The sequence below is a fragment of the Macadamia integrifolia genome, chromosome 9, assembly GCF_013358625.1.
Source record: "Macadamia integrifolia cultivar HAES 741 chromosome 9, SCU_Mint_v3, whole genome shotgun sequence".
Taxonomy (NCBI): domain Eukaryota; kingdom Viridiplantae; phylum Streptophyta; class Magnoliopsida; order Proteales; family Proteaceae; genus Macadamia; species Macadamia integrifolia.
Window position 1 is genome coordinate 25,067,870 of NC_056565.1, and position 12,904 is coordinate 25,080,773.

Consider the following 12,904-nt stretch of genomic DNA (forward strand, 5'->3'; position numbering starts at 1 on the left):
GAAACGTTATCAAACGGGCCCTCATATTTTTCTTGACGGAAAAACTGTATTTGTGGGGCTTGCATATTGTCCACGTAGGAGAGAACCATCCATCAATGGCCCTAGAAGAGCAAGGTGAAGCTATATGTGTCATGGTTTGGGGCCCAACTTTGGGGTGCTACAACCCACAGATTAGATAAGTCTCTGGTGTGTGGTGGATAGAAACATGAGGGTCAAGGGTCAAACAGTTACACCTTGATATCGAGGCGGCCCAGTGGGGTGACTTTTCCAATCGTAATCATCTCAAATTCGTCTCATTCTCTCTTCCTTTCCCACCGAAGTCTATAATCGCACAAGCGCAGAGGAGCTGCTACCCAGTAAACCAATGGGTTCTCTTACGCATTTCTCTGCTCTACTTTCTCCCACTCCATCATCTTCTCTCTCATTTCTTCACCCCAGCAACAACCATTTGAACCTGCAATCTCTCAAAGCGTTTCATCCTCAAACACAACTACCAGCAACTTACCCACCTCAGAGATGGAATCTCTCGAAGAGAAATTTAATTCGGAGGTCGACCCTCGGTGAAGCAGCAGTTCTTGAACCTCCACCACCACCTCCTCCCACATCTTCTGAATCCAAGAAGACGGATCCTGAGGTCGTCGCTTCTTTTAAGCTCAAATTACTGGTAAGTCTTTTTATCCTTGACATGGGCTTAGTTTATTTTGTTTTTCTTGAATGCTTTGTGTTTTTTAATCTGAAACCATATCAATAATTTCCTGACTAGTGCTGTTCATCTATTACATGATTGGTTTTAACAGTGAATCCAAATCTATTGTTTATTTCCTTTATCTTTTCCTTTTTAAGTTTCTGACGTTTAATTCTTGTGAACTAACAATATTCTCGTGTGACACTGAAAGTGGGTTTAAATTGAATTGCTAAAAACTGTTCTTTGGCCGATTGATGACAACTTCAATATCATAGTACCCAGAACAACAGGGGTGGGGGGGGGGGTGGGGAAGGGGTGCGGGGAAGGAACAACTTCAATATTTGATTTATCTCTGGTTAAATAATTTTTCCTGATAATTAGAACATTTATTTATTGATTGATTGATCGATCGATCTTTGATACGTCATCACCTTGATAATTAAAAAATATGTAGATTGTGGCTTGTTCAGTCAAGTGTCTGTTGTCATCTGATGCTAGGAAGTTCAGATTTTTTAATTGGGCAATAATATGGGATTTTAGGAAAACCCTTCCTGGATAACCAGTGAAGAATGGGGAAAACATGGTTGATTTTGTTCTTCTCTAAGGACATTACAATCTCTGGATAAATGCAACAGACATGGCCTCAAAACTAAATTTACATACCACAAACATACACGAAGTAAAAGAAGAAAAAGACCAAACATAAATTAGATGGCAGTAAGGTGTCCTCACCTATAGAAGTTTCCATTTAAACAATACTTTTCTCAATGTTTTTTTGTATAGAGCCAAGTTAAAATGATAATGACAATGCTTTCAGTAGGTTACTGCAGTATTTTTATTAAATTAGAGAAAGGTCCAAAGGGATTGTTTGGTCCTTGCATTTAAAAATTGATCTCGCACTATGAAGGAGGGGCAATTTGATCTAGATGATAACCTGTTTCTTTGCTTGTTGCATTGTGTTGCAATGTAAAAGCTTCGGGTTTGGTGGCAGCCATTTCTCGCAGAAATGTGTAGCCTGTGGCATTTGTCGACACCTCTGAATTAATGATCCACCAAATTTGCTCAAAAGGTTCATCATATGAAAAGATTGAAATAGCAGGTCTCCAATTTCCTTGATGTTGACCTTTTTATTTGGTGATGAACTTCATGGTTGATACCCAACATGATTTAGGGAGCACGAGTCACTGCAAACATAGTTTCTTATTAATTGAAGCATACTTTATTATTGATAGAGTGTTGAAGATGAAGATTAACCACATCAAAAGAAGAAAAATAGAATTTAAAATGAGGACATGGGAATGATATAAGGTCAATTACTTCAGTGGGAGCCAATATGACTATGTATTTGCATCTTGAGAAATACCGTCATGGATTGTGGCATAATTACTCACTAGAGTGAGATGTCGAATCCATCTTTTTTTTGGGGTGAAAAAAGAACTATTCATTACTTCGTGTTGAGCACGTGAAATCAGAATTACAAGTAGACTGAATCCACGGAGTGGAATGAGGCCAATCTATCCTACACGAGGCAGACATGGCCTTCCGGGCCAGAGTATCAGCAAGAGCATTTGTTCCTCCGGGACTATACTTAAAAGAACAATGTTGAAAGTAGGAAGACAAGTGGCTAGTATCATTGATAAACAGGAGGACTTGAAGAGGAGGGTTCATCTGGTCTTTGTTGATGAATGAGATCACTGCCAAGTTGTCGGACTCAACCTCAGTGTTATCCAAGCACTCACCGATGGCAAAGAGTAAGCCATTCCTGATAACCATCGCTTCTCCTTCCGCAATGGTGGTGAATGAAGCTGGTTCAGAGATCGCTCCTAGGGATTACCCAGATGGTTCCTGATGCTATACCCCAGCCCCCCAAAATCACTTTGAGACTGGGGTAAGGAGGCATCCGGTTCAACTTAAACTTCCCTTGGGAATGTTGAATCCATCTGGGACTATAAAAATGGGAATTCAGTAATATAAGATTCTGGGGCATTTACATAGAATATTATAGCTGGATGATTTAGGGCTCTATACTTTGTTCACATGATGCCATTATTTTTGTCATAAAAAAACTGCCTAAAAAATTGGCCTTTGAAGAAAGTGGAGCTCACAAACGTCCACATTTCACAACCATCAGTCATGGTTTCCCATCTTAACCTAGGAGTGAAGAGCAAGATCAATTTGAATGCAAAAAAAAATTTAACTCTATAGAAGGCCAATTTTTATGACATAAAAATAATCAACAGATTAACTGGTAAATCAATTTGAATGCAAAACAAATTAACTCTGGAATTATCGAATTGATTTACCAGTTATTCTGTTGATTCATACACATTCAAATTGATTTACCAGTTATTCTGTTGATTCATACACATACGAAAATTATTGATTCTTAACGTTATGAATTTGTGATATAAGAAGTTTGTTGACTCAACATGAATGAGGTGGTTGAATGCAGAGTGCTGTCTCTGGGCTAAATAGAGGTCTTGCTGCAAATGAAGAAGATATGAAGAAAGCAGATGATGCAGCCAAGGAGCTCGAGGCTGCAGGAGGGCCTGTGGACCTCTCTGTCGAACTTGATAAACTCCAAGGGAGATGGAAGTTGATATACAGTAGTGCATTCTCGTCTCGTACTCTAGGTGGTAGTCGTCCTGGGCCTCCAACAGGAAGGCTTCTGCCTATAACCCTTGGCCAGGTGTGTTGTGTGCCTTCTACTCTTTCTCCTGTCTTGTGTTTGCTCCCAAGAAGTATCTGTCCCATTGGCTCATTCAAACAACATGCTCCAAGACCAAATAAAAAGATTGAAAATTCTACTGGACTTATGATGGTTTTGTTTATCAGCTAAAATTTGACTTTTTTTGTACCTGTCAGGTTTTTCAACGGATTGATATCTTAAGCAAAGATTTTGATAACATAGTGGAGCTTCAATTAGGCACTCCATGGCCGATTCCCCCAGTGGAAGTCACAGCCACATTAGCACACAAATTTGAACTCATAGGTTGGTCTCCTGTACCTTTTCTTTAATCCACTCAGTGGTTTGGTTCTTAATTATTCAAAACTCTTATGAATCATCTAGTCCACTAGTAAAGGTTTTGCAGAGTATGTTTATAATATCAATTGAAGTCCTATGCAGTCTCTCAGTTATATATTTTTCATTTGTTTTCTCTTAATAAATTCTGGAGATATTGAAATAAACCAATTGTTGAACTGGACAGGACCGGCTAAGGTAAAAATAATATTTGAGAAAACAACTGTGAAGACAACTGGGAACTTGTCACAGTTGCCTCCATTTGAGGTGCCTCGAATTCCAGATTCATTAAGGCCTCCATCTAACACAGGAAGTGGAGAATTTGAAGTTACATACCTCGACTCTGATACCCGCATCACAAGAGGAGATCGAAGTGAACTGAGGGTGTTTGTGATCTCATAGAAACTCAAGCAATGGTATGCTTTTTTGTTATTTGCAATTAAAAACTATTCTCATACCGAGAGATCTTCTTGTACAGTGGGAGCCCAGTTGTAAGTAAATCACTCAATTGTATTTCATAAATCTTGATCTCTTGTACTTATAATACTTGGAAGTCTAAGTTGTAAGTTTGTTTCTTGCCCTTCAAATGAATTTGTTTAAATTAAATCACTCTCTCCTGAAGTAAGTCATTCATCTACACCCTCCCCAGTGGTCCACTTTGTGATTAATCCATGGTTATTTTCCTGTTTATAGCTTCCAGTTCCAGGCAACACAATTGACCAGTTTAACTTTTAACAATGCAAAGACATTGCAGATCCAAGATGTGATAACCAGATATTTAAAACCCAGACCAGAGGTCCTCACATTCATGGACCAGAATGTACCCTGTTTCGACCCAAGTCGGGCCGATCCTGTTTAAAACTCAACTGAGTTGACTCAGTATTGGCAGTGACCGATCCAATCCTTGAGTCCTTGGTTCGGAGTACAAAATCCTTATTTTAAATGAGCAAATTATCTAGATTAAAAATGAAAGCAAGTACATTTCAAAGAAGAGCGTCCTTGAACCCACGGTTCAAGTGGTTGGATTTGGTTTGGCTGATCCAATCACTATTCCTTGAACCCTGCTTGAACCATTTGTATACGAGGAGTCATGTTTGTGGAGCACGACTAACCAAACAAAATTAAAGGATTCCCTGTTTCTTAAAAATAGTTTTTTTTTTTAAGGGCTTTTCATCCTATTTCTTTAAATGCAATAAAATAAAAAATCAAAAGATTCTGGGTTTCCTTTTTTAAAACCTGGAATGGTGGAAATTAAGGCCGTACGAACCCGATCTAATATCTTAGTATGGGGACTCGGGGGTGGTTCGACTCGTAAGCCAATTATTAAAATGCATGAACGGTCCTGATAAAGTCTCAATTACTGGATGGTGTTGATTAGCTAAGTACGAAATTCATAAGCGTACGATGGAGAAAAAATTCCGATTAATTCGGGAAGAATTGCCGTGAAAGAACCCGACACCGAGTCGGAGCGTCGTGGACCATTCCAGGGGATCCCAATTCCCATCCCCTCAGCGTCACTCAGGGCTCACTGGCCTTTCCTGACAACTAAATATAGACGTTTAGAATCATAACGGCAACATTTTAGTTCAAATTTCAAAACGGCCTCATTTCTTTTCTTTGGTTTCAGCTCTTCGTCTTCCTCTCTTTGGTTTCAGCTTTCTACGCATTTCTCATCATTCCCAGCTCAGCTCCTTCTTTCAAGATCTCCTCTTTAAGTTCCTTAAACAGAGCCCTGATTTCCGCTTTACGATCTTTAATTTACGAGCACCAAGAGTCGTTCAGTTTCTTTCTGGGTTCTTTTCAATGGCCCCTACACCATCATCTAAATCCGTTCAAGGACAAACAACTCCACTAAGAACACCTCAATCGAAACATCGCCAAAATTTATTTGCGGTGAAGAGCGCTCACCCATCTCCGAATCCAGCCTCTGCGGCTAAAGAAATTTCTCCTGCAGAGCATCCAGTCGAAGTCATTGGCCGAATACGTGATTACCCAGATCGTAAAGACAAGCCTGTTTCAGCTTTGCACATCTCATTTGACAGACAGAGCGTTCGAGTCAGAACCGATATTGGGTACAGAAATTTCAGTCTTGATGGTGTTTCTACTTCTGAGGAAGAAGATCTTGATGGGTTCTACAAAAAGTTTGTGGAATCCAGGATAAATGGCGTGAAATTGGGGGCGAAATGCACAATCATGATGTACGGTCCAACGGGCTCTGGCAAGAGTCACACGATGTTTGGGTGCGGAAAGCAGCCGGGGATTGTATATAGAGCTCTGAAAGGCATTCTTGGTGAGGAGGATGAAGAAAAAGAGAACATCACAGATGGCCAATGTTTCGGCTTTGGATCATTCGTTCAAGTTTCTGTTTTGGAGATATACAATGAGGAGATCTACGATCTTTTGTCAAACAACAATGGCGGAGGATTAAGCCTTGCGTTTACAAGAGGAAATGCATCAAAGGTAATTACAAATTAGGCCGTAGATAACTGTGTTTGAATTGTAGCTGTTTGTTCTTGATTTCCTGATGAAAAACATCATCACGGTTTAATTGATTCCATTTATAGACAACCCCCCCCCCTCAAATAAAATAAAATAAAATAAAAAACTTTGTAATTAATTCCTATACTGGATAACAAATTTCCAAGACGTGGAATTTTTACCTTCTTCAGAGATGTGTTTATTGTAATTCCTTTGTTGATTTAGGCGATTGAATTTCACCATCCTTACATAACATTGTGTATGCATGCCTCTACTGTTGTGGGTTACTGTACTATGCCTACTTTGAGGGTTTTAGTAATGTTCGTATCTTCTATCTGTTTTTTGAATTCTAGGTGAGACTTGAAGTGATGGGGAAGAAGGCAAAGAATGCGACTTTTATCTCTGGACATGAAGCTGGAAAGATTACCAAAGAGGTAGCAAAAGTGGAAAAGCGAAGGATTGTGAAAAGTACTAACTGTAATGATAGAAGCTCACGAAGCCACTGCATGGTTTGTCATTTCACCGCATTCTTTATCTATGTTTTGACTGGTTCGTACTTTTTCTGCTATGGGAACTTCATTTGTCTTGTAAATTTGGTAGGTCATCTTGGATGTTCCTTCTGTGGGAGGAAGGTTGATGCTTGTTGACATGGCTGGTTCTGAAAATATTGATCAGGCTGGCCAAATTGGATTCGAGGCAAAGATGCAGGTGACAGTACCTTATACTATAAAATATCTTGTTCTAACTTTAGTTTGAGCTCTGTGTCTATTAGCTTTGATACGAATCTCAAAAGGCCTACCCTATCATTTCTTAGTTGATCAGTGTCTTCGATTTGATGCCGAATGACAACTTTATTCCTAAAAGTATCTTTTCCTAACATAAAGAGGTGCTTTGCGTATATTAATTTTGATTTGAATCCTAGATGAGTCTCGGTCACAGTTCTTTGCGAATTAGAATGTCTTACTTTGTGATGCTGAATGGACAGTTTATTCCTTTATTGAGTTGCAGACAGCAAAGATCAACCAGGGGAATATTGCCCTGAAGAGGGTAGTTGAATCCATAGCAAATGGAGATTCTCATGTTCCGTTCAGAGATAGCAAGCTAACCATGCTTCTGCAGGTAATTTTTTTCCCATTGTGATTGATCACATGGTTTTGTGAGGACCAGCCAGTATGGTTTACTCTTGTGTTTAGTGACACCATTCGGTGCCCATCTTTGTTTTTTCCCTTGTCTTAGGATTCTTTTGAGGATGATAAATCAAAAATCTTGATGATATTGTGTGCAAGTCCTGATCCCAAGGAGATCCACAAGACCATCTCCACTCTGGAATATGGGGCAAAGGCTAAGTGCATTGTGCGTGGCTTTACTACACCAACCAAGGACAAGGCTGGGGCTGAGGATTCCACTTCTGCTGTGGTTTTAGGTTCACGGATTGCGGCCATGGACCAATTCATTTTGAAGCTGCAAAGGGAGAACAAGCTTAGGGAGAAAGAGCGCAATGAAGCCCATAAAGAGCTCTTGAGAAAAGAAGAAGAAATTGCTGCTCTGAGGGCTAAGCTGGAGGCAATTGAAGGGAGGGGCTCTGGAGCTAGTGAAGAAGAGATCAACTTGAAAGTCAACGAGAGAACCCAAATTCTGAAACTTGAGTTGGAGAAGAGGTTGCAGGAGTGCCACCAGAAGGCAAATGAATTTGTTGAATTGGGAAGGAGGAGATTGGAAGAGAAAATATTGCAACATCAGCAGGAGGTTGAGATTCTGAGGCAGAGGTTGGAAGAAATTGAGACTACACTTAACAGTTCAACAGACAGGAGCGGTGACAAGAGCAGGTTACAAAACCTGGATGGAAGCAGCCTCGCAAAAAAGCTAATGGAAATTTATTCTGATGGTGACAATGGAATGGAGAAATCCATGGACCTGGATATGGGGGACATGCAACCACTTGTTCATCATGTCAAAGAGATAGATGAGGGTGTACGCCAAATTGACAACTTAGGTAACCACACTCAGTTTAACACTCATTGTTGGACTGCTGAGGGAGAGGAAGAATATAAGGATATGGTTGTTGCATCGAGATTCACAGAGAAAGTGTATTTGAGTACTGTATTCGAAGATGAAGGAGAAGACAAAGAAAATGTGGATGACGAAGAGGTGAAGAAAGAAGTAGTAGAGGAAACAGCTTCACTGTTTACCAAGTCTTATGGCTGTAGTCCAGGGACCAACTTAAATATGGGATGTTATGAAGCTAGTCCACAGAAGCTTGTATCTATACCACATTCTTGTAGAAAGGATACAGAGTGCATTGATTATAGAAGAAACAAATCCGAGGAGAAGCATGTAAGTCCAGGAGTGATGGGTGAATTAGAAAATGCGAAAGATCCCGCCTCTGCTAGAAGAACAAGAATCCAAAATATTTTCATGCTCTGTGGGAACCACAGAGAGCTTGCCCAACATGTCAGAATTTCAACACCTTACCCGAAAAGACCTCAAGCTTCTGACATCCAATATTCTCCGAAGAGGACAGTTGATGATGAGTCAGTCACGATGAAATCTCTTTCCAACAAAATATCAGAGCTTCAAACTGTTCTTGCACCTGGGATTGGACTGGGTGATCGAATTCTGGCCGATGTAACAGAAAAAAACATGACAGAAACACCAAATCGAGCACTCATGGTAAAGCCACTGACCTATGTAGTTGAATCCCACCAATTTGGACAATGAATCCTATGACAAAAGTGAATCAGTGCCCAAACAATTCACAGAACCCTGTTGAGTTGTGTTTCAGAATAATCCTTTGAAAGTTTGCATTGATCCTGTGACTTAGTCACTGAATTATTTTATTTTTGGTTCAAGTTCAAGGGCCTATTGGCCATTACATAGTAGACCCACATAGGGGCCAAGCACAAACCTACGGAGGAGTTAACAGAGGCCCAAGGCCACACTTCTTGGAAAGCACGGAAATTGGTGCAAACCAAGCACCGATGCACTTGAGAGGAGTTGATCAAGTGACTAACCCTCAGGCATGCATGTACTCCACTGAGCACTGCAAACTGCCAGGCCAAGGCCCAGGTAGGTGTGCGCCACTGAATTAGTTTGATTTGGACGATTCTTGTGATTCTTACGAATCACAAAATAGTCCCCAATTGAGTTGATTCAGTTGAAATGTGTCAAACTTGGTAATCTGAAAAATCCTTTCTAGCAGACTTATTATTCTTTTCCTTTCCTTTAACTCCTCTAACACTTGTCTAAGGGTTTTAGGAACCCACTTCACAATTGGAGTTTGGATTTTTTCTTCTTCACAACCCAATTCAGAATCTTGTACAATATGTTTGAATTTACATATCTCCAATACATGATTTTGACTTAATTGTGATGCATTAAATAAAGGGATAATAAGTTCTTTCCTTGCTTCTGACTTTCCTATTGTTTGGGAGAATTGTTATGAATCCTAAGATTCACAATTTGAATCCTGATGCAATTCAGTAAGACCTTATTGGGATTCTACATTTCGATTCAACATTAACAGCTATACCATTGATAACACTTAAATTTTCAAATGAGCAGAAAAGAATGGAAACTGCTCCACTGAACGGAAATTGGTGTCCCTCTCCCGAAACAGCCCAGGACTCAAAAGAGAACAACAAACCAGGAGATAGGAACAGCACTGATGGTCTCATTGAAGTTTACGTGAAGTGGGAGGCCTCAAAGGAGAATTCTGGGAAATTTATTACGAAGTTGAAGGTTGTAAAGGACTCAAACCTTGCTGATCTGCGGAAGCTGATTGAGACCCATCTTCTGGAGGACAACAATACCAAAAGAGGATTCACTTTTCTCATGCTTGGGGTACGTATTTCATTCTTCTTATTGGTTCCTTTTAGAGCATTTTCAATTATCAATTTCTGCCCATCTTTTACCACACTGGATTTGTCAAAAATACGTGGAGGTAAAAACCAGTTGAACTACCAAATACATACAGTACCAGATCTTATATATATGCTTCTCAAGGTTCTTCGGAATGTCATGCATAGATGATCTGTTTTGGTACTAAATATATAAATATATTTGATGCTCAGTTGAGTTCTTGAGCAAAATGTCATTTATGCTTGTGTTGGGTTCTTACACATCTGTGATTTTATATACAGGATCCCACAGGGGCTCCAGTAGTGAAAGAGAAGGAAGCAACAATTGAAGCAAGCAAACTCCCCATTTGCAACAACCAGTTGAGTGGCCACCTGGCTTGCTTGCGTCTAAAGGCAACCCAACGGGCTACTCCTCTCCCCTTTAGCTCACTGGAGAACAGACTTCCAAATGTTCTACCTGTATAAGAATGTAATACTTGTATAAAACCCTTTTGCTACATCACGATGTTCTTTTTTGGGTTTTGCTTTCCCAGTAACCAACCACTATGTTCTGTAATACATTTTACCTCCTGGGTTCATGAGATGATCCAGAAATTTCTTTGCAGTTTTAGCACCAATATATTTCTTTTTCTACTAAAGCTAAGTATCTAATTACAACAAATTTTTGGTGCCCAGCATTTTGTTACTATTATGGTTTGTAACTAAGTCCCCTTGTATCTAATAGGGGTAGTGTAGTCTTTGGGTCTAAGGTTGCCAGCATTGCCAGTCAACTGAAGCTTTCCCTTTAAAAGAGCTCACTGTAAACAGTATTTCAGACCACATCAGTGGCAACTCCAAAGAACCTCAATAATAGGATTCACAAAGGTGTCACAAGCTAATCCTACAATAATTTCCAGCAACAATTTGAGTCGTATGATACCCAGAATAACAGTATTCAAGGTCGTCTTGTGAGATTATCTCAGTGATTGAGATGCATCCTTGACATGAAGCATTCATATAAGCCAAGAATTTCACTCCACGTCAAAACTGAAGATTCAATAGATCCAAAAATATCCTTAGAAGGTTAACTGATAAAAAAATCCTATCAAATGACTTTAAAATTGAACAAAAAATTTTCCCCTTCCACATGGCAAAACTACTTGATGCAAATCAAGATAAACATAACAAAACTTTTGCCCTTCAATTAAAGGTTGGGTAAAACGAACAAGGCAAGAAAAATTTTGTAGCCTTATGAAGGGGGTGGGGTGGAAGAGGGGAAGGAAATAAATAGAGAAAAGAATAGTGATTAAGATTCGGACAACAGTGTCGAGGGAATCAAAATGGTTGATCTCTAGCATTACTTCTCAATGTGGTTGACCATTTGGCAATAAGTTTTGGCAATGGTATCATGCCGCGATTTTATAGACAGCCCATTGGGGGGGTGGAAGAGGGGAAGGAAATAAATAGAGAAAAGAATAGTGATTAAGATATGGACAGCAGTGTCGAGGGAATCAAAATGGTTGATCTCTAGCATTACTTCTCAATGTGGTTGACCATTTAGCAATAAGTTTTGTCAATGGCATCATGCCGCGATTTTATAGACAGCCCATTCACAATGGTTTATTTAATGCATGAGTTACACACCTAGTTGTTCCACAAGGAATGGTGATTTAGCAATTCCAACTACTGGATGTCTAGGGAGTGATCTAGTTTGGCTACGGGTCAAATTTCGTACTTAAATTTAATCAAATATCTTCCCATGAATGTCTATGCTCCTACTAACTAGTCTACACACTCTCTTAGTAGTCCTAGATTCTTTCATGCTTTTTTTGCTACTTTGTTAGCTCTGTTTGGCCTGGGATGTTATGCATGAACTTTCTTTCTTGATGATTAACTCCTTTAATTTTAAAGGGATAGGATCCATGGTTTGAATAGTGATCAAAGACTGCCAATGGCATAAACAGAGGGAAAAGAAACTTGAGTCATGGTTCTGATTTATAGAACAGTACAGACTACATATAATAACAGATGCAGTAATATAAAAGTAAGAAACATCATTAATTATATGAATCCAAGAATTAAAGAGATCTCAGTTGTCTATTCTCAAGTACAAATCCATGCCATCATCGATTCAACATTCAATTTTCCCTCAACATATGAACAATTGCTGCCACCATCAAATCCTACAGAAGAAGAAAAAGGATATAAATCAAATAGAAGTATTAACATGGCAAAATAATGATGTTAGAAAAAAGGCTCCAATCAATGGAAGCTAAAGAAACCATACGAGAATTTATAATATCTTTATGTTGGTCAAGATGAGAAGGAACTAGTATTTGATTTCATAATTACAAAGGCAAAATACAGGGGAGAGAGAGAAGGTTTGAATAAGAAGAAGATATTCAATTAATTAACGTACCAAGGATCTAAACAAAGCGTCTCATTAACTGAACATTGGTACCCTATGAGCATAGGGGTTTATCACCTTGATATATAGAATACAGCATACAGAGCAAGGAAGCTCTTGTGATTCTTTTTTCTTTTCCTTTTATTGTTAAAAAAATTATTTTCCAAGAGGTAAATCTGTTAATTCTTCATTCATTCTATTTGGACAATCTCAATAAATTAATGTTTAAAATGAGTGAGATTCCTATTTCATCAGGTATGTGATTGAATATTGAAGTTTTTCTTATGATTTTTGGTAATAATATGATTGAAGTTTTGTCATTCATTTGATCTAGTGTCTTAGCTTATGCTCCTCATTTATCAGTGAAATAGAAAATTTTGGAATTTTACTTGTGGGGCGATTGTGGTTTTTGTATAAACTGTACCAATGTTAAAACACAAGAACTGTAGATTTTTTTTTTTTTTTTCTAAATCTAA

At 38.9% G+C, this 12,904-nt stretch overlaps 2 protein-coding genes across 3 annotated transcripts; both read left to right on the plus strand.

Annotated features, from left to right (window-relative positions):
- The first annotated feature begins 238 nt into the window (after positions 1 to 238).
- On the plus strand, positions 239 to 4,313 carry LOC122088572 (plastid-lipid-associated protein 6, chloroplastic). Its single transcript, XM_042657883.1, has 4 exons — positions 239 to 664; positions 3,138 to 3,374; positions 3,551 to 3,677; positions 3,895 to 4,313. Exons 1-4 carry the CDS (start codon positions 365 to 367, stop codon positions 4,107 to 4,109), a joined length of 879 nt encoding a protein of 292 aa, XP_042513817.1. The 5' UTR covers positions 239 to 364; the 3' UTR covers positions 4,110 to 4,313.
- Positions 4,314 to 5,191: 878 nt separating this feature from the next.
- Positions 5,192 to 10,680, plus strand: LOC122087893 (kinesin-like protein KIN-10A). 2 transcript variants are annotated; one of them, XM_042657017.1, is made up of 7 exons: positions 5,207 to 6,167; positions 6,539 to 6,694; positions 6,786 to 6,893; positions 7,194 to 7,304; positions 7,422 to 8,855; positions 9,747 to 10,025; positions 10,325 to 10,680. In XM_042657017.1, exons 1-7 carry the CDS (start codon positions 5,511 to 5,513, stop codon positions 10,505 to 10,507), a joined length of 2,928 nt encoding a protein of 975 aa, XP_042512951.1. In that variant the 5' UTR covers positions 5,207 to 5,510; the 3' UTR covers positions 10,508 to 10,680. The 2 variants fall into 2 exon arrangements, with proteins under 2 accessions (XP_042512952.1, XP_042512951.1); XM_042657018.1 differs by lacking the exon at positions 10,325 to 10,680 and having other exon boundaries at positions 5,192 to 6,167; positions 9,802 to 10,019.
- The last annotated feature ends 2,224 nt before the right edge of the window (positions 10,681 to 12,904 follow it).

What these genes read in the sequence shown, in the direction of transcription:
- LOC122088572 (XM_042657883.1), top strand. Translation starts at nt 365, where the DNA reads ATGGGTTCTCTTACGCATTTCTCTGCTCTACTTTCTCCCACTCCATCA. An exon ending in CTTTTAAGCTCAAATTACTG is followed by an intron (nt 665 to 3,137) that starts GTAAGTCTTTTT and finishes GGTTGAATGCAG; the next exon opens with AGTGCTGTCTCTGGGCTAAA. An exon ending in TGCCTATAACCCTTGGCCAG is followed by an intron (nt 3,375 to 3,550) that starts GTGTGTTGTGTG and finishes TGTACCTGTCAG; the next exon opens with GTTTTTCAACGGATTGATAT.
- LOC122087893 (XM_042657017.1), top strand. Translation starts at nt 5,511, where the DNA reads ATGGCCCCTACACCATCATCTAAATCCGTTCAAGGACAAACAACTCCA. An exon ending in GATTCGAGGCAAAGATGCAG is followed by an intron (nt 6,894 to 7,193) that starts GTGACAGTACCT and finishes ATTGAGTTGCAG; the next exon opens with ACAGCAAAGATCAACCAGGG. An exon ending in TCACTTTTCTCATGCTTGGG is followed by an intron (nt 10,026 to 10,324) that starts GTACGTATTTCA and finishes TTTTATATACAG; the next exon opens with GATCCCACAGGGGCTCCAGT.